At 39.9% G+C, this 25,405-nt stretch overlaps 2 protein-coding genes across 33 annotated transcripts in view; one reads left to right on the top strand and one right to left on the bottom strand.

Moving 5' to 3' along the window:
• KCNQ5 (potassium voltage-gated channel subfamily Q member 5) overlaps window positions 1-25,405 on the bottom strand; it is a 272,747-nt gene that overhangs the window by 7,668 nt on the left and 239,674 nt on the right. For 3 of the 4 annotated variants that reach the window (XM_080997989.1, XM_080997990.1, XM_080997991.1), the window contains exons 6-11: window positions 25,295-25,405; window positions 22,685-22,780; window positions 18,981-19,075; window positions 16,364-16,390; window positions 4,473-4,693; window positions 438-546 (exon numbers count right to left, since the gene is read on the bottom strand). In XM_080997989.1, the coding sequence (XP_080854115.1) occupies window positions 438-546; window positions 4,473-4,693; window positions 16,364-16,390; window positions 18,981-19,075; window positions 22,685-22,780; window positions 25,295-25,405 (659 nt within the window). Of the gene's footprint in view, window positions 1-437; window positions 547-4,472; window positions 4,694-11,514; window positions 11,572-16,363; window positions 16,391-18,980; window positions 19,076-22,684; window positions 22,781-25,294 lie in introns of all 4 variants that reach the window. The other variant, XM_080997992.1, reaches the window with a different exon arrangement.
• Window positions 1-25,405, top strand: part of LOC308472827 (uncharacterized protein) — a 49,330-nt gene that overhangs the window by 19,112 nt on the left and 4,813 nt on the right. For 11 of the 29 annotated variants that reach the window (XM_080998092.1, XM_080998089.1, XM_080998076.1 and 8 more), the window contains one exon: window positions 22,116-22,242. In XM_080998092.1, the coding sequence (XP_080854218.1) occupies window positions 22,116-22,242 (127 nt within the window). The other 18 variants (XR_013983730.1, XR_013983731.1, XR_013983732.1 and 15 more) reach the window with 16 other exon arrangements.

Below are 25,405 nucleotides of genomic sequence, written 5' to 3'. Positions count from 1 at the left end.
TAGTTGAATTAGAATGGTACATCAGCTAGAGTACATCATACTGTTGCCAGAACTATTTTATTTGCAAGAGGCAAAGCAAACAAACCACTCAGTTTTTCAAAGCACTAGTCTAGTAACCTCCTTGTCTTGGACTACATGTATTCTAATTTTCAGCATTTAATCTGAGTATGGTGCAAGTTCTTTTTCATATATACTGTACATTAAGTATTGTTATGTTACAGGCACCTGCTGCCCTGAAAACCCAATAGGCAAGGTAGAAAGAAGTGGCCTAAACTTCCCTCTTCCATCTCAGTTAACAGATGACTGTGTAATCTGAAGTGCAGCTGGACTTCAATTCAATCCAAGTAGTGTCCCTACAATTTGTTGTGATAGTATTTCTTCTAGGTACATCTGTGAAGTTTGATGTGTTTTCTCTTGTTACTGTATTTGCCACCTACCTGATAGCCCTGATTACTGTTTTAAGTGCAGGGGTGAGATCTTCTACTGAGACATCACATTGGCATCCTCTTTCATCATATACATCATCTGTAGCAATACTGGCTTCAGCTGCAAGAGAAATTCCACATAAATGATATGTATACCTATAGAGAATGCAAGGGTCAATTAAAGTATGAAAAGGTCAAATATTCTAAAAGCTGTCGAACTCAAAATAATCTTGCTGGAGGGAATAATTGGTCTTTACAGAAAACTAAACCTGTAACTGTTTACAAATGCTTACTGGAATTCTGTAAAGTAGGCGTGCAGAAGCTTAGAAAAGAATAGAATAGAGTGTGCTATACAGCTCAAATAACTGAAAATTCTGTTAGAATCTATATGGAACATTTCATTAGACTTCATTTATTCAGCAAAAAATGATGTTTTGGGTATACTGGGCTTCCCAGTGTCTTTATAGGAAGTCACTAATACAGATGGATGCTGGAAGTGGAATTGGAGAAATCCCTGATAGTTGCAGATGTCCATTTAAATTCCACTCCTATGATATAAAGACTAACAGCAGGACAAAAAAAGTGTATTTTGTGAGCCTTTATGTTTGCCAGATTTATCCTTCAAAACTGGAAAGACAAATAGCAGTGGTCCAATGGCCTTACTGCCCTTGCTACACCTGAATGCATTGCTTATAAATGTCAGTTTTATTTGGATTATCTGCCAGGACATTTGGATAGCATATGTCTACTTGAATCATAGAATTGTAGAGTTGGAAGGGACCCTGAAGGTCATACTGTCCAACCCCCTGCAATGCAGGAATTTCAATGAAAGCATCCATTACAGATGACCATCCAACTTCTGCTGAAAAACTTCCAGTGAAGGAGAGTACACCACCTCCTGAGGAAGACTGCCCCACTGTCAATCAGCTTTTGTTGTCAGAAAATTATTCCTGATGTTTAGTTGGAATCTCCTTTTTTGTAATTTGAATCCATTGGTTTGGGTCCTAGCTTCCAGAGCAGGAGAAACCAGCAGAGCCCCTCAAATGGCAAAGGATGGGGTAGCTGGACAGGGCTGGGCAGAGGGACACCTCCACTCCATCTGACCTCTCACCAGGGCTGATTAGGGCTTTGGATAGTTCTGTAAGATAGTGTAAGTTTCAGCAATAATTTTTGTGGTTTACCTTGGCAAGAGTGGAACTATAAATGCAACTTTCATTTTTTCCTTAGAGTGCTGTTCTTAGAGTGAGCAACAGCCAAGGTATATCTGCCTACTCAGCAAAATAGAAACACTTTTATCATCCTATTTGCTTGTTTTGTGAGAACTGTCAAATGCTGGCAGTAATCAAGCATTGATCAAGGTCTAAAATCCTCTTTTCTAAGTTCTGCTGATGTGCTGAAAGAATGACCCAAGTCAAGTCCCATTTCAACAGCTTAACTCTTTGAGGCCAAAAAGAGAAGTATATTCCAAATAGTTTTTTTGGGAGTCCTGTTTTCAGAGGCCATTTTAATTATTAGGGGGCTCAGAATTATTACAGGCAGATACATTTGCCTATTGACAGATTATTGGGCGGTGGCACTTCCACTCCATCAAAATCCTGCCTATTCCAGAACAGCAGATTGGAGTTTGGGATCACACTGTTAGCCTTATCCTTCATGAATTTGTCTTTTAAAGCTGTCTTATCAATGACCACTAATCATGATGGCTAAATACTACCTCTTAGGTCTGAGGCAGTATGTTTCTGAATATAACTCAACTGCAGCAGGGTAAACTAGGGCTGCCAAATTTTGGCCGCATACTCAGCACCCTACATTGGCTTTCTTACTAATATTTATCTGAGAATTAAATACTAATTTTTGATAGCCTTTGGCACATAAAGCTTTTTTATTTAATTAAAGCAAAATCCTTCTGTTTCGAATAATTATGCAGAATTGCAAGATGTATTAAACGCCGTAAGAGCAATAGTTCTGTGCTTAAAATGATAACCACATTTTAACTATGAGTTAATGATTCCATCATGAAACAGTAGGCTATAGTCACTATACTGTGACTTTCTTTGCTTTCTCTTCCTTAACGCTGGGTAGTTTCTCATACAATGCTTTGAACTCAGGCACTCCGGTTGATTCGCCGGAGGGTACCAATCATACTTATTCCAATGTCCTGTGTACTTCACAGACCTGACTATGATGGGGAAGGGATGGTGATTGGGATGGCCACAGGACTGTCACCCCCTTTTTGCTTTTTAACTCAGAAAAGCAAAAACTTCAGCTGCTGAAACACTATGTGTTATGGAGATGCAATGATGCATCAGCTGCAAAAAAGCTGGCAAGCCTAGGTAGGCAACACTCATTAAACAGACACCTGTCATTCTTAACATATGTCTTGTAAACCATGCAGATCTATCAGGAAAGTGTATTATATATGAAAATTATTCATTGTAAACCACTAAGGAACTGAATAGAGGCTGACCAGAGAGCAAGACAGTTCAACTGAGAAGAAAGTGTTTGTGTAGAAAGTGTTTGTGTACAAAGGAAAATAGTCATTAAAAAGACATAAATAATATAAAAGGACAAGGGAAGAAGTAAATTGAGGATGCCATAACAGTGTTTCCATTTTTAAAAATAAGTTTCTAACCCTGACGACTGCAAAATCACACTGAAGGCAATGAAAGGGCAGAATTCATGTGAGCTTACAAAAATAGGAATGGAAATCAAATGCATCCTTGTAGAGTTCTTTTTAATTAATAACGTGAAATGTCTGTGCACTTTCTCATGATGGAACACTTCGATGGGTTAGTAAGTTGCACCATCCCTTCAAGATATATTGAATACTAATTATCTCATATAACGGGCTGGAAAGATTAAATGGTTTGGATACAGATCAAATAGATTCCTTTATGAAAAACCACAAATTCAAACTGAATAGTTTTAGAACATGGCCTACTACCAGCATGTAACAAAAGTAGCTTTAAATGTAGGTTCTGTTCACAGTAATAAAAAAAGAACTAAAAGTAGGCAAAACTTTTTTGGGGGGACGGTGACACCTTTCGATTTCCAGATGAGTTGGTCAAGCAGACCAAGGAGGTTTGTTTATTTTGAATTCATCCAAAAGGCCTAGAATGTTCTATTTGGCTAGTTTGTCAGATCTCCCTCCTAAAATATTAGGAATCTTCTGTAGTGCAAAAAGCCACGCAGAATTCATCCAGCTTTTCTGCAATCTCCTTTGGGAAATACCTTATCTCTCTTGTTATCCAACCAGCTCTGTAGTTGGCTTCCTGGTTCTGATTATATTATTATTATTATTATTATTATTTAGCCAGAATGGGTCTTTTTTTAAAGCAATATGCTCTTTACATTTTTTTGTCTACTTTCATTTCTTTTGTCGAAGTTCTCTCTTCATGTGTATGTATGTGTCTCATTTGGGTAAGACTTCCAATTTCTGAAAGAAACTTCCTTGACGCTGCTTGTAAACTACTTTGGTGTCCTCTTGGACTTGGTGGCACCCTTTTCAGTTTGTAAAAGGTAAAGGACTCCTGGACAGTTAAGTCCAACCAAAGGTGACTATGGAGTGCAGCGCTCATCTCGCTTTTCAGGCCAAGGGAGCTGGTGTTTGTCCACAGACAGCTTTTCGGGTCATGTGGCCAGCATGACTAAACCGCTTCTGTCGCATTGAGACACCGTGATGAGTGCCAGAGCGTACTATATCCCATGTAGTATGAGAGACTCACCAGAAGGATTTCATCCCTCCGTTGTACACGGGTACGATAGGGTTTGGAGCCTGCCTGTTAATGACCAGATACAGTTGGATAGGAGAGAGCCCATATAATCTCTGGACTGCCCTGTATATGTGAAGGTACAAACACATAAAGTACCTTTAAATTAAGCAGCAGTAGGAGAAGCATGGCTTCAGCAAGATTAGGATCAAAGCACAGAACCTCCTAAATGTCTGTGTGGCTTTGCTATGATGAAAGTCAAATTTGTGGTTGTAAGCTGGATGATAACTACAATGAGTAAAACACTTGATATTTTAAAAAAACAAATAAACCTTACTATCTGGCACTGGCTTAGGCTGTGAACTCTTCAAACGTAGGGAAGGTCGGAAGCGTGTTCGGTCATTGAAGCTCCAGCTCTTTTGGACTTTTGTTGGGCTGCCCTCTGCCGTAATATCAGTACTTGGTGATCGCCTGTCACCAACTGAAGCTTGCCTGTTCTTGATACTCTGTCCACGTGGGCTAGCCATCCGTACCCGTTCCTTAAAGCTCAGTTTTTGACTGTGAAAGCAGAAAATTTATTTTACTTCATACTTCATTCCAACTCACTGTAATTGTTGTACAGTGCTGAATAGATGTACATGTATGTCCCAATCTACTGAACAGGGTGCACTCAGATGGTTATATGAATCTATTATATGTGTGGAGGGGGAGTCACCTTTCATTTCAAAGGAATGGCTGTGTAAAACAGCTCCCTTCACTGAAATGAATGGGAAAGCTGTTCTGGGAAGAGAGATAATTTCATGCCAGTGCATGAACCCTCCCACCTGGATCATATTGCTGGAGTGGGGTAATAAGGCAAAGATCCTCAGGTGAATACTCCAGTCTTGTGGAGGGATCTCAGGAGGAGGAAGAATTATGGCCTTCCTCCCCTTTGCAGTGGCTCTCATAAGTTTTGGTGTGGCTAGCCCTTCACTCTAAAATGTTTCTGCTAGGGAACTGTATATATATATATTCCCCTCATATAAGGGACAATGGGTGCATGTACAATTCCTATTTTCTGTATAATTTTATTTTCATTTCATTTTCAATATCCTAGGGATTATAATCCTTTTGTGTTATCTAATGAGTAAAAAAATATATTGTTTACGTCCTATATTATAAAAAATGAAATAAAGTAAAATAAAATAAATATAAAAGCTTATCAAATGTCATAGCAAAGCTTCAGTTTTAAACCTTTAGACAGTTGTAACTATGTCTTAAAGTAGCATAGCATAAGTCAGTGCATTTCTAATAATCGAGGAATAATATTGTCAAGTGCTTTTTTGCATGCCATTTGTTAAGAGTTACAGCAAGCAAGATTATTTTTGTTATACATGCATTTCCCCCCAAAACAAGACTTTAATACTCCACAAACATTATTAGCAAACATTACATTTCAAATTCCGTATTACAACACTCATTTGGACAAGACAAAAACAAACATTAAGAAAATTAACAAAATATCTAATAAGTATTATCAATGAAATGAGTATTTCACAAGAGTGTGACATACACTGGTGAATTTCTTGCAGCTGATAGCCCCAAAGCACACTAATGAACTGGGGTTGGAAAATCAGTCAACTGTTAGCAGATCAAAGGTACTTTATAGCTTCAGATTTCACATCTAAACAAAAACATCAAAGATGCAGGCTGCTTAGTTTTGAATGATTCTCTTTTTTACTTGCAAAAAAAAGGGCATTTAGAAATTAAAAGTTGCAGAGTAATCTTCGTTCACAGTTTCATGTGAAATATATACATTACTCAGCTGAACACTAGTAATGTTTGCATAGTGCAATCCTAAAAAAAAAAATTTCTCTCTAGTACGTGTGTCTAGGGTTGTAGCCAGTCACTGTACATCAGTAAGACACAAATGGAGGTTCCATGTTGGAAGAGATGTGGAATGGTGCTGGGGTTCATAGCTTTAGCTCTGCCATTGCTCTTTGCTTCTTGAACGGGCAGGGAGTTAGACAGAAATATGATGTTTTTATTGCAAGTGGAAAAATCTCTAGAACTGGACCAGATTTTACTGGTTTCTGCAGTAGGAACACAGAGTTCTTGTAGAAGCAAATCCTTTGGGGCCATCAAGATACATGTGGCAAAGATTATCTGCCTGTTGCTATAGCTGCTAATCAAGTTGAGGTCCTGTCTGTTTCACTTATGTCATGGTCCTTGCATCTTACCTCAGCATGACAATACAAAACATTGTAAATGGAAGTGTGTTCTAGAATTACCGAGAAACTTTACAACGTACTGTTCCCTATGCCTAGCTCCAATCTAAAAAGGAAATGTTCTGTATGAGAATATAAAATGAAATTATGAGGCACCATTGTTATGATGTTTATAGATAATAATAAAAATTGCACATGCAACTTAGTACATCTTATCCGCAGTGCAAGCAGAGATCAGGCAGGAGATCATATGCAACAAATCAAGCACATGCTGGACAAATGGAGGGAGTACTAAAATCATATTACCAGAATTTAATATTAGAACATTGTATAAAAAAGTTCTTACTTGCTGAGAGAGTACCTGTTTCCAGAACTGTCTTAATCTAATCTCCCTGCTTAACCATAAAAGTGTGCATTTTTAAATCCCTTTGGTTCTTATAACATGTCATTCCCCTTAACTATTGGGCAAGAGTCAACTAAAGAATTCCACCAGCAGAAACTCTACACAAGGATATCCATTTGTTCAATGAAGCTTCCCTCCCCCCCCCCCCCATGTTGGCTCTGAGGGTGTCAGAACCCCCCGAATAGGACATGGGGGAAGGAATGCTCAGTGAGGGAAACCAAAATGTTTGTCTTGATGGAACAATAATAGAATTGTACAGTTGGAAGGGATCCTGCGGGTCATTAGCCTATTGTATTTTTTGTATTTATACTCTGTTTCTTCTTTTTTTCCAACACTGCTGCCTACATATAGCTCAGGTTATATACTTTGTTTTATTCTCTCCCACCCCCCACCTGCCACAAGGATATACTTGATAGGTATAATTATAATAAATATTGCTTGAAAGCTGGAGACTGAACTATGACTGTGGTAGAGAGTTATGCAAACAGAAATGGCAGTCAGAAATACATAAATATAAGACTTCATATGATTTAGCGTATGGAATTGTGGAGATGTGCTATGAAGGTCCACCTCCAAATTCCCCTGCCCCATTGCAATGAATGCAAGGCCAGAGCACAACTTATACTCACTATAGGAATGCCAATAGAAACAGCCAGGATAAAGCAATATTTTCACCCTCGAAATGAGAGATGGTAAAACTACATACAGCTCCAGATGTGGAACAACCCTTTAGGCTATCTGCAAGCTATCCTCCAGGAAATTCAGATGGTAAACATAAAAAAGAGCAGTGTGCGAGAAAGAAAAGTTCCATCATGTAAGCAATTGTCTCTCATACAGAAGTATTACTTAGCACCTAGTATGGTCCTCTGCCTAATAGAAATAAAGATGAGGAAACTTCTGTAGATAATTTAATACTTGCCTTCATTTGGATTACATTCCTAAATGGCTGCTAAAAGCAAAAGTTACCCTTGTATTTTTTAAGGTTGAAGAGTAAACTGAAGAATTATTGTTTTGTTCTCACTGAGTAAAATAATCATAATCTAGGGAATCTGCTTATAGCTAGCTTGCAAATGACATTATTTGAAGTTCATTAAGGTTCATAGCTGATTTTATGAGCTCAAGTCTAAGCTATAACTACAAACCAATGAAGGCAGATCAACGTAACTGGGTATCTCCTACAAAAAAAGTAGGACAGTTGATAGGTCTGGATATTACTCTGAATAGTGTTTCAAGTCACTAGATCTAGCTCTTTTTATTATAATTATTATTATTATTATTATTATTATTATTATTATTTATACCTCGTCCTCCCCAGCCAAGACCAGGCTCAGGGCGGCTAACAAGCAATAATAAAAACAAGTTGAATGAATATAACTTAAAAACAAGATTAAAATACAACATTAAAATATTAAAACATTAAAATGCAGCCTCATTTTTCCCTTCCAAATGCCTTGATTGCTTTTTTCTTTTGTTATATTTTACTCCTGTATCTACACACTGCCATGTTTTTGTGAGTTCTGTATTTTTCTGCTTTTTCCTATATGTGTTGGCAACACTAGAGGTCGCTGTGGTATCATAGCAGAGCTACACAGGAAAACTGCTGAGATTTGTTGTTGTTGTTTTTTGTTTGGTATGTGATTGTAAACTGTTTTTAACTGTTTTTAACATTATATTTTAGTTGCTGTAATCCACCCTGGGACCTTAGGGTGAAGGGTGGGTAATAAATTAAAAAACTACTAGTACGTACTACTAATAATAACAATAATTTAGCTGAATTATTGTCAACATTTGTGGGATAGAAGATGTAAGTAGGCTCAGACCTGATTCACACACTGAAAATGCAGCTATGTAGAAGTTGCTCTGTTGTTCCACCAACTTTTAAACACATAATCGGAAACCACAAAAATGAGGGGCTGCAATGGTGTGATGAAAACTCCTAGAACTACATAGGGTTTTATTTACATAAACGGTTCACTGTGCATGTGGAGCAGTATCCACAATGATATGTTTTAAAGCACCTGCTCTGCCACTCATTCAGTGTATGAATTAGGCCTTAGGACCAAATCCATAAAGCAGTTATCATGCACAAAGTGCATTTCCAAGTTCTACAGAAGAATGACATTGATCAAATTTTGTTCCCAGTCATTGCTTTCTCATAGATTTATAAGCAATTTGCATGTGCAAAACCAGGTGCCGCCTTCTGCCCCACTGGCAATAAAACATCTCTCCTGTTATCATTCTCAACAGCCACAGCAGGCGCTAGAACTCTCCACAACAGTTTGACTTTACCCCAGAAGGCACTCTTCCTTTATCTCCTGAGACAGACACATGCCAACAATGAATTCTTACTTCATTGATTTTTTTTTAAAAAAAATCAAGAATCATTTTGATTTGATATTACTTCTTGGAAACTTGATGTACCGTAAATTTCGCTCCATAACACGCAGATTTTTCCTCCTAGAAAGTAAGGGGAAATGTCTGTGCGTGTTATGGAGCGAATGCCTACAGATGGCGGGGGAATCTGCTGCAGTCATGAGCAGTTCGTGGCTCGCTTTTAAACAGCAAAGCGGGTGTAAGCGGCTCCTGTCAGCTAGTGGAGCTGGGGAGGAGGGAGAGAAGCAGAGCAGGAGTTGGCTGCTTTAAAACAACCCCTGCTCTCTGTCCCTGCCTGCAGTTTTTTGCTGTCCGATTTTGGATTAGCCACTGTAGGGGCTATGTGTGTGTGTGTGTGCTTGAGCTATCGTTCTCCTCCTCCTGCTTCCCCTTCACTCTCCCAGTGCCCCTGCGACTTTAGAATTGACACTCTGTGTGTTTCTGTGTGTGTGAGGGCTCCTTCTCCTCTTGCTTCCCGTTCACTCTCCCTGCGACTTTAGAATCGACACTCTGTGTGTCTCTCTGTGTGTGAGGGCTCCTTCTCCTCTTGCTTCCCGTTCACTCTCCCTGCGACTTTAGAATCGACACTCTGTGTGTGTGTGTGTGTGTGTGTGTGTGGGCTCCTTCTCCTTCTCTTGCTTCCCGTTCACTCTCCCTGCGCTCTCCCTGCGTCCCTCCGACTTTAGAATTGACACTCTGTGTGTGTCTGTGAGGGCTCCTTCTCCTTCTCTTGCTTCCCGTTCACTCTCCCTGCGCCCCTGCGCTCTCACTCTGTGTGTCTGTGTGTGTGTGTGAGGGCTCCTTCTCCTTCTCTTGCTTCCCGTTCACTCTCCCTGCGACTTTAGAATTGACACTCTGTGTGTGTGAGGGCTCCTTCTCCTCTTGCTTCCCGTTCACTCTCCCTGCGCCCCTGCGCTCTCCCAGCGCCCCTGCGACTTTAGAATTGACACACTGTGTGTCTCTCTCTCTCTCTGTGTGTGTGTGTGTGAGGGATCGTTCTCCTTCTCTTGCTTCCCGTTCACTCCCCCAGCGCCCCTGCGACTTCCAGCGCCCTGCGACTTTAGGGCCAGTTCTCTCTCTGCGTGTGTGTGTGTGTGTTTTGACCTCACTGCGCTTGTTGGGGGAGAGTGTTGGTCGCAATTTTTCTTGATTTGTCTCAGAGTGGTTACTATCGTGGTTTCCTTGCCGGGGAGGAGGGAGAGACGCAGAGCCTGCTTGTTCTAAAGGAGCAAAGCCGGAGAGGAGCCTCTTCTGCATTATTAGCAGCATCCTTCTCCACACACCCCACGCGTGCTCCTTGTCCCTTGAGTGCTTTTCCTTCCCTCCCCACTTAAAACGTGGTTACAAAGCACAATCCACATGGATCCTCAGGATTTTTGCACTGGGTCACCCCAAATTCACCATCAGATCACATAGCATGTCCATGGCTACAGCCTGCACCAAAAAACACACGCACCCACTGTTTCATGGGGCCACAATGGCGCAAAAACGTGGTTACAAAGCATGGATCCACATGGATCCTCAGGATTTTTGCATTGGGCTACCCCAAACTCACCGTCAGATCACATGTCTGTGGCCACAGCATGAATCACAAAAATCATACATCCACTGTTTCGTTTAGAATATTTTTTTCTTGTTTTCCTCCTCTAAAAACTACGTGCGTGTTATGGTCAGGTGCGTGTTATAGAGCGAAAAATACAGTACTCCCCCCCCCCCTTTGGCAGGGAACAGGGGATTTCCCCCTTGAGATCCAAAAATAGTTAATTACTATTTTTGGTTAAATGGCAAAGAGGTCAAGAGATTCCAGCTGGATTAAACAACTGTTTGAACATGCAGTTCTGCACACTGTACACTGCACTTCACCTACCACAGCCCCCCCAAGCTAGGTCCCAATGACTCTTCAGAAGTGCAAAACATCTACTACTTTTAATTGCTTTGCAAGTGGTCTGTGATTATAGCGGTCTAACTTTACAACCAAACAATGTGGAAACATCAAACACCACTATTGCAAAAATCATATTGCGCTCAGGAAAACTTAGTTATTAGAATCATTCATAGCTATTTCTTAGCTCAAACATATCAGACAGAAGAGCACAAATAGTCTTAAACTAAGGCACCGCAACATCGCACTTGTCCCATTGTGTGGAGTATTTAGATTATTGCTACACAAATCATAAGAGGCAATTTCTTTGTGCGTGGCTATTTTGGTATATAATTGCAGGCAGCAAGCAACAAGGAAAATTACAAGCAATTGTAGTGGGCGACCCAGCCAAATAATGAAGAACCCTTTGAAGAGTAAAAACTGTAAAGCATTAAGAAGGGGAAATAAACTCTTCATGCACCTGATGTTAGTTGGCATTCCCAAATATCATGTGAATAGACAGGATGCTGGATACCTATGTTTCCGAGAGGTGTACATCCTGAAGAGCTTCTGTTTATTACTATAAAGCTTACTAGGAGTGAGGGGAAATAGAGGATCATATTACTAAGCATTCCATGTGAGGAAAGGGGTTAGGTTTTCCGTGTAAGGCAAGTCAGACCGCTACCGTTTTTGTTTCTTAGAATTTACAAGCCAATTGTAAAATGTAAGATTGCTGTGTCAAACAGAAGTCAGAATTGTGATTATAACAAAATGTATTCGGAAATGACAGTCAAAAGTCCTGAACATTCATCTAAGACAAAACTCCTGCAATGTATATCCAAAGACAGGTTCAGGATCAGAATATATTACTACAATATAACAGAATAGTAAAAGCCCATCTTCCTAATGGAGTAAAATTCATTTCTCTGTTGACAGCCCTCAGTAATTGATAACCTATTTAAGCTTTCAGCAATCTTATGTAGGTTATATGTCAAGCTATCCTTTAAGCAAAGCTTCTTGGGAACAACAAATTTTAACTGGAATGTGTAGAAATTGTGGTTTACTCATGGTCAGTACAAAATATATTATCCTTCACCTCAATTTCCCAAAAAAGTAAACTGAAGTGCAACTGACAATGTATATTATGCTCAATAGCTTGTGCAGTTTTCCATTAAAAGGGAAACCTATTTGATAGTCACAGTCATAAATATGCAACACCTAGCAAAACAGAGAAAATCTAAAATATAGTTTTTATTTAAAAATAGAATTTAAAACACATCAGTTAAGGGTTAACATTACTAAGGTTGTATCCATTGGTTTTGCTTGATGATAAAGCTTCTGTCCCCAGAACAGGAAGGAAGCCATTTTCACCTGTTTCCCCTCCCCACTGCACCACTCCCAAATCTGCTCTGGAGAGGCCCTCAATCTCCTAAAGCAGATTTAGGGGGCTGCATGGGAAACCATTGGATACAGCCCAAAATATCAATATTACTGCCTTGTTACTTATTTAATATTATTTTTTTTGCCTGTTAATATTAATGCCGATTTCTTTATTAAAAGACTAAACTCTGTACATCATAGGTGAGGAACCAGAGGCATAGAAGCTGAATGTGGCCCTGCAGGCCCCCCTGTCTGGCTCTCAGGACTCTTCTCAGGGCACATCCCATTGCTAAACCATACCTGCTCTCCCCAAGCCACACCTCATCTGCCCTGCTTCATGTCTCCCTTAGAGTGTTTTTGCCTGCCTGGAATGTGTCCTTGAACTGAGGTAATGCCTCTGAATTTTGTGTGACTGGAATGTATCCTACAAAGGTAAGAAGAGACACATACATTACTCCACTCACTTTTTTCTTGTCCAAAACACCACTGGCAGAAGGTTGTCCATGAACAAACATGGCCCTTCAGTTAAAAATGGTACCTTGTCCTTGGGCATAGATACTCCTGCACACTGGCTGAGAACAGCATCTCGAGACATGGCTACTCAAGTGACACTGGCACCATTAAGTACCACAGAGCAAGTCACTTACCATAAGAATATCCCCACTACATGATCTGTTTCCGCACTCTAAATCAAGAATATGCAGCAGCTGCTCAACCCATATGAGAATTGCTAAACAGAGCAGCTGCCATGAAGAAAATTTGTAGTAGGAATTTAACTTTCATTAGCTGAAAATGCACCACAGTATGTTGCAATTATACTGTCAGTTAATGCAAAGTATCAGATTATAAGTGATGTAGGCTGATACATGTAGGCCACACTTTAAGAGCTACTAGGAACTATGGGCTACTGATTCACCACAAGAAGGCATAGCTAGCCCCCACCCTCTGTGGATCACTGGCTTGGGAGCTTAAGTCCCATTATGCTTACTTTGTGGCTTTGGGTGACCAACAATTCCTGAGCCTTTAACATGGGTATGCTATCAGTTAAATGAGACAATATTGTATATGCAATACAGAAAATAAATAATACTCAGCCTAGGATGCCAACTGAAGAGTGTGTTGTTTTTAAAATGCTGAAGTCGTATTTACAATAGATATATGGTTGTTACATTGGTCTTAAAGCAGACGTGGGCCACCTCTGTGTCTCTTGGCCTAATTTCATGCAGGTGGCAAGAAGGGAGGAAATGGGGGTAAAATGGGTGAAAGGAAAGAAAAGGGTGGGAGCCTCACCTAACCAACTCTGGCCTTACCCATGGCTTGTGGTATGCAGTTCCTTACCCCCAAGGGACTGCAGTCTTCAACAGCAAAAAGGTTATCTACCCCTGTACCTAAAGTATGATAGCTAATACAAACTAAGAACAGTGATGCCTTTTATTAAACCTTATTTTCTTATGAATATCTCTTATCTCTACAATAGTCTTGTATTTCTTATTTTTCAAGTGTATATGTTTATATGAATGTGAATGAAGAAAATTAAGTTTATGTGATTTGTTGAGCTGGGTCTAGTCATAGCAAAGATCAGGCTTCCTCAACCCCAGCCTTCCAGGTGTTTTTTTCAGACTACAATTCCCATCATCCCTGACCACTGGTCCTGCTAGCTAGGGATCATGGGAGTTGTAGGCCAAAAAAGTCTGAAGGGATGAGGTTGAGGAAGCCTGGCAAAGATGCTTCAAGATCTTGAAATATCTTAAATATTAACTCCATGAAAGTTAGTGGGAGGTTTGTGAGTAAATTCCACAGGCCTTTTGGAATATCTTAAAACACTGTTTTAGTTTTTAATAGTTATGGTAGTAACTTGAGTGTGGCAACAGTGCTGACCAAGTTTTGTTTATATATCAGTTTTACTTACTTCTAGACAATGGATTAAATGTGCATTAGCAGTCAGGCTAATTATATACATAGAATCATGGAATTGCACATTTGGAAGTGACCCCAAGGATCAACTAAATCCATCTGCTTGCAATGCAGGAATCTCAACAAGTGTTCCCTTATCCAACTTGAAACCATACTGAACCCTGCTAAACTTTGCAAATGTGCTAGCAGTTTTATTGCTGCACCACTAGGAGGACATGTGAAAAAGAACAATATGAAATTGGTTCTGGCAGCTGTTAGGAGAAGTGGCTCTCACCCAATCTTGAAATTTCTGACTGGGATCCAGAGTATAACAGGATTCCTGTTGCTGGTGATGGAACAACCAACTCCTACACAAAAGGAGAACATTTGCTTTCTCTAATCAGCAGTGGGAGAGCTCTGACTGCATATGCAGTTTCCCTTTGATGGTCCATAGCCTCCTTTTTAAGTAATGCATTTCACATTTGGAGTAATGTATCCGAGGCAACTTTGATCTTGTATTTGCAGTATACCTTACCAGTACATTAAGAGCCGTAGATGACTAAAATTGCTTTAAGAAATAGAGGAGGGGTGGAGACCCTATGGCCCTCAAGATGTTGTTGTGACTACAATTCCCATTATCCCAATCATAGGCCATGTTGAAAAAAGAGGAAAAGTGCAAGCCCAAAAGTAAAACAAAGAGGTTCTAAGCTGTCTCTTACGTCTTGGGATAGAAATCTTGGGATCTCAAGGTGGATGAGGTCCATGTGAGAAGGGCCATTCACCTTGCTTGCGTATTTCTGACATACAAACATTACTAGACCAGTGTGGAATTGAATCACAGTGGAAGAGATTCCATTGTGCTTTATGAATTGCCTTAGATGCTTTTAAAAAATCATACAAATTTATGTATAAAAATAGGTACATCTCTGGCTATTAAGCATGACAGTTAAATGGAACCATGTTCAGAGGCAACATACTTTTGATTACCACATGTAAGGAGCAAAAGGAATACCTTCATGCTGTGATTGTGATATTCCAGAGATACTTGTCCAGTCACTGTTGAAAATAGGATACTGGACTAGATGGACCTTGGCCTTCGATTTTTATTATGTGGACCCTACGTACATCAGAAATCCTGCCAGTGCATAAATGCCTGACAGTGTTTATCCTACTTCATATAATGGGATCCTTAAAAATTCCCTTCCCATCCTCAAAACCAGATGACTTATTTTCTTATAATATAGAATAGTGGCATGTTCACCTGCAGGGAAATTTGAAATGACAGCAGCCTACCCAGCATGGTCCCACTCTCTGTAGGCAGTCAGATTGTGTGGTTGTTAGGATTGTAAAATGATGTTTGCTTCTGTGAGTTTAGACAGCAATAGGAGTGAATATGCAGAAGGCATGAATCTGGAGGTTAGGACAATGACATAACCCAAAGTGTGTGAAAATGTTCATCCACTATTCAGGTTTTAGTCATATATGTAGTATTTTCAATTGATCACAACCACATTATTTAGTTAAAAGTTATGTCAGTTGGTGATTTAAATTATTAAGTAATTAAATTAGTTTTGAATTTATATACAGACGTGTCAATTTAAAAAGTTGTACTGGGGAAAACCATCATATTCAAGACATCACCCTTCTTCAGACTGTTTGCTTGTTTGTTTAGGTATTTCAGTTATTTATAAACCACTTAATTACTGACGTTTCTAAGAGGTGTTTTCATGTGTCACAAGGGATGATTCATCTACCCCTAATTCATTATCCTGGATAGTAAGAGACAAATGTCTTTCAAGTCTTGATCAATCATTCTGTTATCCATTGAAGTATAGTGCTAGGTTCATACTCCTGCAGAATCCATTATTAAACATGCAAATGTTGCTAGGCATCTGTGGATGATACTGAGCAGTATTCTGTTCTCACAATATTATTTTGTCTAGAAAAATTAGAATTCTGTACTTAAATCCTTCCCATTACTGGATCTGAGCATGAGCTTTTTTAGTCAATACTGTGCCAATATATTTGGAGCCTGCATTCACAGAGATCTGCACCCATTCTCAAACAACGTTTTTCATTTTTAAAACTATATGCATAGAAACACCACAAACCTGCTAGATGCTTCCCCTTGTTCTTTCCTTCAGGTGTCAAAGAACGGAAGAGAGAAAGTTTGGGGAAGAAAGAAATTTGTTATGCTGGCAGTACCGATTATGATGTGGTTACAAACATTATTAGATAAACACTATATCACGGCTGGCTGCGTTAATCAAATTAATACATTTAATAATAACATTTTATAAAGCAAACACAAAACATTCAAGCAGGTACTAATATAACTACCGTGACATCAGAAAAAATATCTGAACAGCACCTCAAGGCATGCTAAATGCGCTTAATACATACCATTATTGAATGAGTTGGCAAAGCACTTATTTAGGCAAAATGCAGGTGCTGATATACAGATAACAGAAAGCTGTAGGCTTATTATTAGATGCAGATATCTGTTTTAATGGAGCACATTTGACGTAGTAATTGGGACCTGAGATTTCACACAGAGGACTGATGTCAGATAATATTTTTCCTTGGCCAGAAGTGTACTGTAATATATTTAGTCAGACTATGACTTAACTGTTTACATAACTTAGATAACTCTTAAGTCTAAACAGGTGATTGTCTAAAACACAATTAAAACCAACATTTCTGGCCTCTGAGAACAAAATATTTTTATTTTGAAGCTTTTAGGAGTTCCAGTGGAGCAATCATGAGCTTTGTGCCTGCCAATTAGATGAAATTTACAAATCAGCTTTCTGTGCCCATCCAAGTGGGGAAAATGGAAGAGAAGACAAACTAGACTGAAACATAATCTCTCTCTGCCACCCTTTGTCTTTTTAAACAGTTGTATGTCTGCCCCATATTTTATTGTTGTTAGGCAAAATAGCAGTAACAGTTATAGTTTAGCCACAACAAATGGGTCTTGAGAACTCCACACTACTTTCAGTTCCCTTCTATAAGACAGGTAAAGGTAAAGGGACCCCTGACCATTAGGTCCAGTTGTGACCGACTCTGGGGTTGCAGCGCTCATCTCGCTTTATTGGCCGAGGGAGCCGGCGTACAGCTTCCGGGTCATGTGGCCAGCATGACGAAGCCGCTTCTGGCAAACCAGAGCAGCGCACGGAAACGCCGTTTACCTTCCTGCCGGAGTGGTACCTATTTATCTACTTGCACTTAGACGTGCTTTCGAACTGCTAGGTTGGCAGGAGCAGAGACTGAGCAACGGGAGCTCACCCCGTCGCAGGGATTCGAACCGCCGACCTTCTGATCGGCAAGCTCTAGGCTCTGTGGTTTAACCGACAGCGCCACCCACACCAAAGTCTCAGCTCTAGAGGAGAGAGTAAGGAGTTTAGGAGTGTATAGGATTCTTGTTCAGAATCTATTTGTTTTCCATCTTCACTTATTCTTACAGCTCAAAATGGTTAGGTGACAGTTTTTAAAGCAAAAGAAATAACAAGAATTGCTGTTTCATATGAAAACATGCTAGAATCCATCCTAAACTTCTAGAACTTTATTCTGGAAAACACTTTCTAAGGTAGATAATACAATCATTATTTTGTTGTCATAATTCCTAGAAGGATGCCCAATTTATATTGTTGTGTGTGTGTGTTTGTAATTAAAAAGCATTATTTTGATTAATCTTTTAATATAGAATTTCTGCTTCAATAGGCATGTTTCTCCCAACCAAATTCTGCCCTAAAATGAATAGGGGCTCTGTGTCAACTATGATTATCTAACAAGGAACGTATATGACAAAATGATATTGTTATCTGCATTTCCATTACACATAGAAGTAGAAAGCTACGCATTTCTCTCCCACTGAAAATAGATGTTTCCCAGGATTCATATCAGTATGACCCATCTAATGGGAATGAAGAACAGCCGTATCAGTTTTATTACTAACACCCTCCTACACAGGTTTCTCACAGGAAGAGGAAACATGTGGAATGTAATTGACAGTAAGGATAACATGGTGACATTTAAGCTTCTGTTTATTACAAAGAAAAAGAAAAACACAGCAGCTTTATGCAAAAAGCACAGTACTGCAAACTGAAAGAAGCAGCAAATTGTTTGTGGTGAATTAACCAGTTGGTTGGGTTTCATTCAGTCTTTTCCTAATCTGAATAGTAACAAGACAAAACCTCTGCTGGTATAAATTAGTGTGGCCCTTTGACCTACATGCTGTTTTTACGCCTGCTTTTTCTTCTAACTCTAAGCACAATTAGATTGAGAGAAACCAATGGAAGTCAGCAGGTCTAAGCTGCTAGAAATCGACAATAAATAATGCAGGGGTAGCCAGTGTGGTGCCCTAGAGATTGGAATAATATATCACCAACCATGTGAAGTAGGATGAATTAGCATTAACTGAGTCCAATACAGGTAATATTTTGCCTAGATGCTATTAGAAGATTAACTTCCAGCAGGGCTTTGAGGGCCTGGTGGCTGAAAAAATCTTCTATTGCTTTGTTGTAATAATGGCTCAGAAACAAAAGAAAATGGGAATCCGATTTGTCATTATGTTTGGAGGATGTGTAATTGCCCCAGTTTGCTACCTAAGTTCCTTAATGAGTGGTATTAAAAGGGGGGGGGGAGGACAACAAGACAAAACCACACACTGATTTTTATAAGCTCAAAACAGACATCAAGTACAGCACCAACTGCCAAATTTTTACCTACTTTGTTGGGCTGCAGGTATGCAAGGCCTTCAAATGAGGCTTCCAGGTAGCAATGGAAACGGATTTCTCATCAGCTGCATAACTACGCCATACACACTACATACAGGATATATGATAAAGAAAGGGAAATAAAGGCAAGAGGGAGCAGGGGATGAAACAAAAAAGAAAAGAAAAGCATATTAGTATACCAATACAAGTCATGGCTTTTTTGTGTCATTCATAGCACTGATACATGCCTAAGGGATGGAAGAATACTTTCATAATATTGCCAAGTGGCTGTCAGCTTGTTCGTCTGCAATCAGTAGCATAAAACCGCCAAGCACCTTGTGAAAAGGAAACAATAGAAAGCACAAAGGAGCCAACAGTATGTGAAATGAAAGCATCGTTATCGCTATGGAAAATCTGCATTTTGTTCAAGCTGGAACCAATACCTGTTACTTTGGCTTAAATAATTAGTTCAGTATGGTTATGCTTGCAGAGTGCAATGAAGAGTTGGTTAAGTATTAAAATTCACAAGAAAACTGTACACAAGAAAGTCACAATTTCAATGGAAGGGCTCCTTTCATTTGTGGAGAAACTGGAATCCAGCAAAGGTTTCCTGCTGAAGGAAGGGAAGGGGTGGGGGCAGTTTTCACTTGATTTCCCTCCATTCCCTTGCAGCCCCCAGCCCACCTCCCATGATGTTACAGAGGGTCTCCCAACCTTTTGGAAGGTCGTGCTAGGGGCTGCCAAGCAGAGTTCTGTATTCAATCCTACAGTAGCTTGGGTTGCTCAATAAAATAGAAGGACTAATCTACCACAACTTTAAGAAACTATTTTGCTGCTCTGTGTGTGTGCATTTGACATTTATCTCAAATGATTTTAACAGTGCATTATAGTCAATATCAAGTTGCATTCTCATAAACCTGGAGGTATTTAGCAACAACTGTTAGTTGTTTATCCTGGTAATCAGCATTTGAAAATATTACAATAAATAAGATTAATACCAAATACAATTATCTTGGAGAACACATCTTTTAGTGTGATGATAAACTTTATATGGTATTTTGCATACATTATTCTCAATAGTACTGAGGCCATGTTGTAAATTCATGGCTGAGGCAAGATTTTGAACCAGGAAGCTCCCTGCTCACACTTTCAACCACGACACTATGTCTGTACACTACTAAGCATATCATAAAGCTAATAATAAATCGTATGAACAGGCTATATTTCTAGGATAGTGGTTTCTAGTCCCAGTTTTTCAAATTTCACATTCTTTCTACTTTTCATTTTAGTACAAATCGAGAGATTTAGATCCTGTGCAAAAAATAACGGCCTTCATCATTGGATGCCTTATGCAATTCTAAGACAAAGTTGAGCCCCAATCAATATGGCCAGGTCTTCCAGCACCATGAGGCAGAATGAGGCTGTGTCTGGCAGTCCCTCTTCACCCCTCTGCTGCTCCTATCCTTAGGACCTGGTGCATTGGCAGAACAATCCTTGCTTTCTGGTTGGCCTGGCTCTTTCATTTAGTTGCCTTCTCCCAATGTACGAGCTAGCAGCCCAGGCTACGCACTCCAGCAGGCATCACATATATGCCATGGGATGCAAGATAGTGCTACTGCATTGCAGCATTTGTTTGACTGGGTAGCACCAAGGTCCCAGGCAAGAGTAGTGAGTGATATGGTGGTGAAGTGTTGAAGGGCAGAACTCTATATGCCCTGCTCCCCCCTTTGTTGCCTGTTCCCCTCAGGTGTGGTGGAGTTAGACGCTGTCTCATTGACAGTGTTGGTTTAAGATTCAGCTGCCGGTCTGGTAAGTTTCTGTATGAGGGATGGGGGTGGGGGTGTCTTCTTATCTTTAGGCCGTGTCTGATACCATTAAAAGCCCTTTGTGGTATTTCTGCACTGGTCCTTGGGGAGTAGAGACTTCAGGCAGAGAAGGCTGTCTGTAACTACTCTGTCTTGAGTTCATCAGGTGTGAATCCTGGGCTAAACTGACACTACTGGCATAAAGTGAGATGGCGGCTCACCGTCACTGCTTGGGCTGCCATTCTCAAGTGTGGGGATGAATCTGCAGTTTGTAAAGTCCATATTCATGCAGGCTCTTAATTGACAGTTGCTGGCTCATAACAGTATATAGCTGCAATTCAGCAAATATAGAAAGTGAATTCCTATCTCTTCCCTCCTTCCAATATGAAAACACACACACATTTTTAAATTAACCCTGTTGAGGTTTTGACAGCAATATGCATCCCTCCCATGTTGTTACAAACCATGTACAAAGGAGGCTCCCATGCTTGCCAGGAACTGTGCACAGCCTGGAACTTGTCCAGTGGTCATGTCAGCACAACAGTTTTGATAGGTTCCCTTTCCTCCCAGCTATCATTCTGTTTTGGGAGTGGGAATGCTCTGTGATTGCTCAGACCTCACCTTCCAAGGCAAGCATAAATGACAGGCTGAGGAAATGACTGACTGATCCCCAAAGAGACATTTGGCAGTTGTACTCTGTGGGCATGATCCAGCATAATTCAGGAATCAGTTCTGCTAAAGTCTTTCAGAGGAGATTAAATTTGGTTTTCAAAGGAATAATGTGTGTGTGTGTGTGCACGCACACACACACAAAGAATGGAAAATTGATTCTGGGCTCTTAAATAATAGCTCAGGCAGCATACTAGACAATCACTTTGGATATAAACCTCGATTTAACTGGGTGTGAAAAAAGCCAAGCAACACAACGTGCAGTATTCAAAACAGCAACGAAGTGAAATCTATTGCACTAAAAGAAAATGTAATTAAATGAAGCAGCTGTTTAAAACATCAAATATGCTAACATTTCGATTTACTTTGTTTGATTCCTTCTACACATCAATGCCACCACTGGGAAGGTGCCCATAATTTTAGGCCAACAGCTATTGTGATCAATCATTCAAACTGTTGTAGTGAATTGTTTGGACAGAGGTCTCTTCCTTCAAACTGAATGTATTTACCCCCTGGCACAGTGTCAGAGACCCACTACTAATAATTAATTGAATGTGGGCGATGGTGCTGTGCCATAATTTAATCTGACTTTTATTTATCAGTTCTGGGTTTTTATAGAAAACTATATTGTAAACTGTGTCATGCAAAATATCACACAGTTTGTATCTTTCTAGGTCTTCTGGAGTGATTACTTCTTGAAAACACTACATACAGTGTGTTATCCAAGCACTGAACATGAGACATGTCGAGCACAAACAGCATCTATTGACATCAACAGGAATTGTTGTTATGAATTCAGCAGTAAGTGGTGGATTGTAGCCAAGAATTCAGTTTAACAGAGGACATACTAGTTGTGTACATGTAGCCCTCTTTTAAAAAAATCTGAAATAGTGCCAATCAGCCATTTAGTAGGAAGGCAGGAACATGAGGGACAGAATCTAGCCCCTACCCCTGAGCACCAGATTGGCTTGATTTCAGGTTTTAAAAAGAAATACACGTGAAGCATCCCAGCAACTTGATGAATCACAGTTTTTGTGCATGATTTCCCACCCAGTTTGGACTGTGTGTGCAGAAGTCCAGTTCCATATGTGCATGGTCCCTAGCTAGATGGGAGGAAGATATTTACTGCAACATGGCAAATAATCTGGATAATGTTTGCATTTCTTTTACAACTTTGCATGATATGGATTGTAATATCCCTGAACGAAAACTTTTCAAAAAATCTGATTCATTTGGCACTTACTTGAATTAAACTGGCAGCGGGATTCCTTCTTTTTTCAAAATGTTTCTGACGATGCTGTTCCTGTACTTTTAATGCAAATCCTGACCCAAGAATGCCCTGCAGTGCAGTACAGTATGACAAATATTCATGGTCAGGATAGTCGTTTTGGTAAGGGGTTAAGAGCATACAATCTTTAAAATCATCTAGAAGTGTTACACATACAAGTAGCACCTGCCATAGTAAGCATGGCTCCTCCACTCTTTGGATACTTGAAATAACACATTGGACACAATCTGGAGCAAATCAAGTGTGTTTAGTGGCCAGACAATACAGGGTTGTGCCCATTCTCTACAATATAGGGAGCAGAGCAATTTAAAGCACAGTAGTGGTTGGTGGAAGGAAAGCTGTTGAAGCTTTCCCTTGCTCATACATTTCCCCTGAACAACGTTTCTTCAGGTTTTTCTATCTCAAAAGGGACTTCAGTCAAAAGTCTTGGTGCCCAGCCAGGAGCAAAATGAGGACAGGCAGTTTTTGGGGGAAAGTGCAGGCAGAAGAGGTTTTACTAACCCTCTCCTATCCGCAGCCTGTGTTTTGAATTGTCCCAGTCCAGTTTTAAAGCAATTCAGAAAGAATCTACCATCACCATGTTTACCATTTACACCTCACTGTTCAGTTTGGCTCTATGCCCAGAAGTGCATGCTATGTTGCCAACTTGTGTTTTCACAAGTTTTCCATTGTAAAGAAGGGATGATTTGCCAGGAAAAAATGACAGGTGAGAGGAGAGTGATTAACCTTTTTTTGCCTACTCCTTTTCTCCTACACCCCCCACCCCAATATGTACACCCCCATACGTATTCCAGACATTTTCCAACATGTGTATCGAACAATGTAGAAAGGGTAATGGCAAATGGAAATTGCAAGGTGCAAATGACAGGGGGAAGGGTTAAGCACCCTCCTCTCATCTGTGAGCTTTTACCTGTAAATCACTCAGCTCCAGTGCCCCTTTGTAGAAAACCAGGGGTTAGTTTAAAAATGTGAAATAGCTGAGTAAACATGTAGTCTACCCCCCCCCCCCCGTGCACTTAATAGCAGCTTGAGTGGGCAATCTGTACTGGGGTCGTAGTGCAGGAGGAAGGGAGGAGAAAACCTCTGCCCCATGCTGCAGCCCCAATACAAATGCATGGAATGCTGTGTTTTTACGAATGAAAACCATATTGGGAGCTTCAACACAACGTATGATTTAGCCCTAAATATCAGTGAAATTACTGAAAGAGCTCAACTGGGATTCCTTTAAACTGGACTTAAGTGTGAAGACAGGAAACCTGCAAATTCAGCAGCACTTTTGTTTACTTCCACCAAACGTATGTCTTAAAGAAGCATCACAATTATGCCATATAATGTAGTAGTATTTTTCTCACACTCCATTTGAAAGGTTGAGACTGAAAAATAGTGGCTTGCCTAAAGTTAACCTAAGTGAGCATAGGGTGATTTAATAGTTAAATCAGGGACCTCTGGGTCATAGCACATTTTTTTAACCACTGTGCTATATCACCTTATACTTCTGAATAAAAGACTTGTATTGTGGCCCCAGGGGTGTTCGGGTTATTTATTTATAGAAGCAAACTTTTTAGAAGTACTGTATACAATGATCATTTAAAAGGAACATGGAAAATATTCCAGTACATGTTACTAAAACTCACAGCTAGGTGTCAGTGTCAGCAGGCAGGCAAGTTTATCTAGGTTCACAAGAATTTCAGCACAGATTATACAGTTTCCTTCCTTCAAGACCAGTAGTTAGCAGCTGGATCAGAAATAACATTTCTGACTTATAAACTCTAAGGTAAATGCTTCACTTTAATTATTAATATAACACAGCATGCCTGCAAGGCATGGAAACAATTTGGTTAATTATATCACCATTATTATTTTTTTGCATCTCAGCTGAAATAGGTTGAGAATATTCATAATTATACTAAGAAGCTCAAGAGGATAGAACAGTGTGTTCCCTAACCTCCTGCAAGACGAGTAAAATTTCTTCTGGATGCTTTTTGACAATCCAAAAAACATTACAAGGATAATATCATTACATTTGCCAAAAAAAGCCCTGACTGGATCTGCATGAAAATCACAGTGATATATTAATTACTAGATCTTCACTGCAGATCACATAACCACACAATGACGTGTGTTTTTGGACGAGGCAGATATATTTTCCACTGGGGATATCTGTATTGATGGCAGGAAGCAGTTTCTTTAGCCACTTCAGATCCTGCCCACATCAACCATGTGGATAGATGGGGAACTAGGGTGGACTAAATCTTGTCATTTATGGATAGTGGGGGCTGAATGTCCCATTCCCAATAAGCCTTACTAACATGCCTCACATAAAAAGCTGCCTACTGCTTATGGAACGATATATGGGTACAATATTACCAAAATAAATTCTGGGACTTATCAGATAGATTTTACAGTTATCACAGGACAATAAATGAGCTTTGAAAGCAGCTTCAATTTTCCGCATTGTAGATTGCAGAAATTGCAGTGCCATACAAATAACTGTCCCAGTGTTGTTTCCCATGTATGCCAGCTTAAAGCGTTTGAAGTTTTGCAAACAGTTGTAAAGATACTCACAGCAGGCAATGCAAAGAAAGAAATGCCAAGCAGTGCAAACCCTGCAGAAAGTAGCCTTCCTAGCCAGGTGAGGGGGGTTTTATCTCCATAGCCAATTGTTGTCAATGTGAT

The sequence above is a fragment of the Podarcis pityusensis genome (assembly GCF_964106645.2).
Source record: "Podarcis pityusensis genome assembly, chromosome: 3".
NCBI lineage: Eukaryota > Metazoa > Chordata > Lepidosauria > Squamata > Lacertidae > Podarcis > Podarcis pityusensis.
This window is presented reverse-complemented; position numbering and strand designations above follow the sequence as displayed.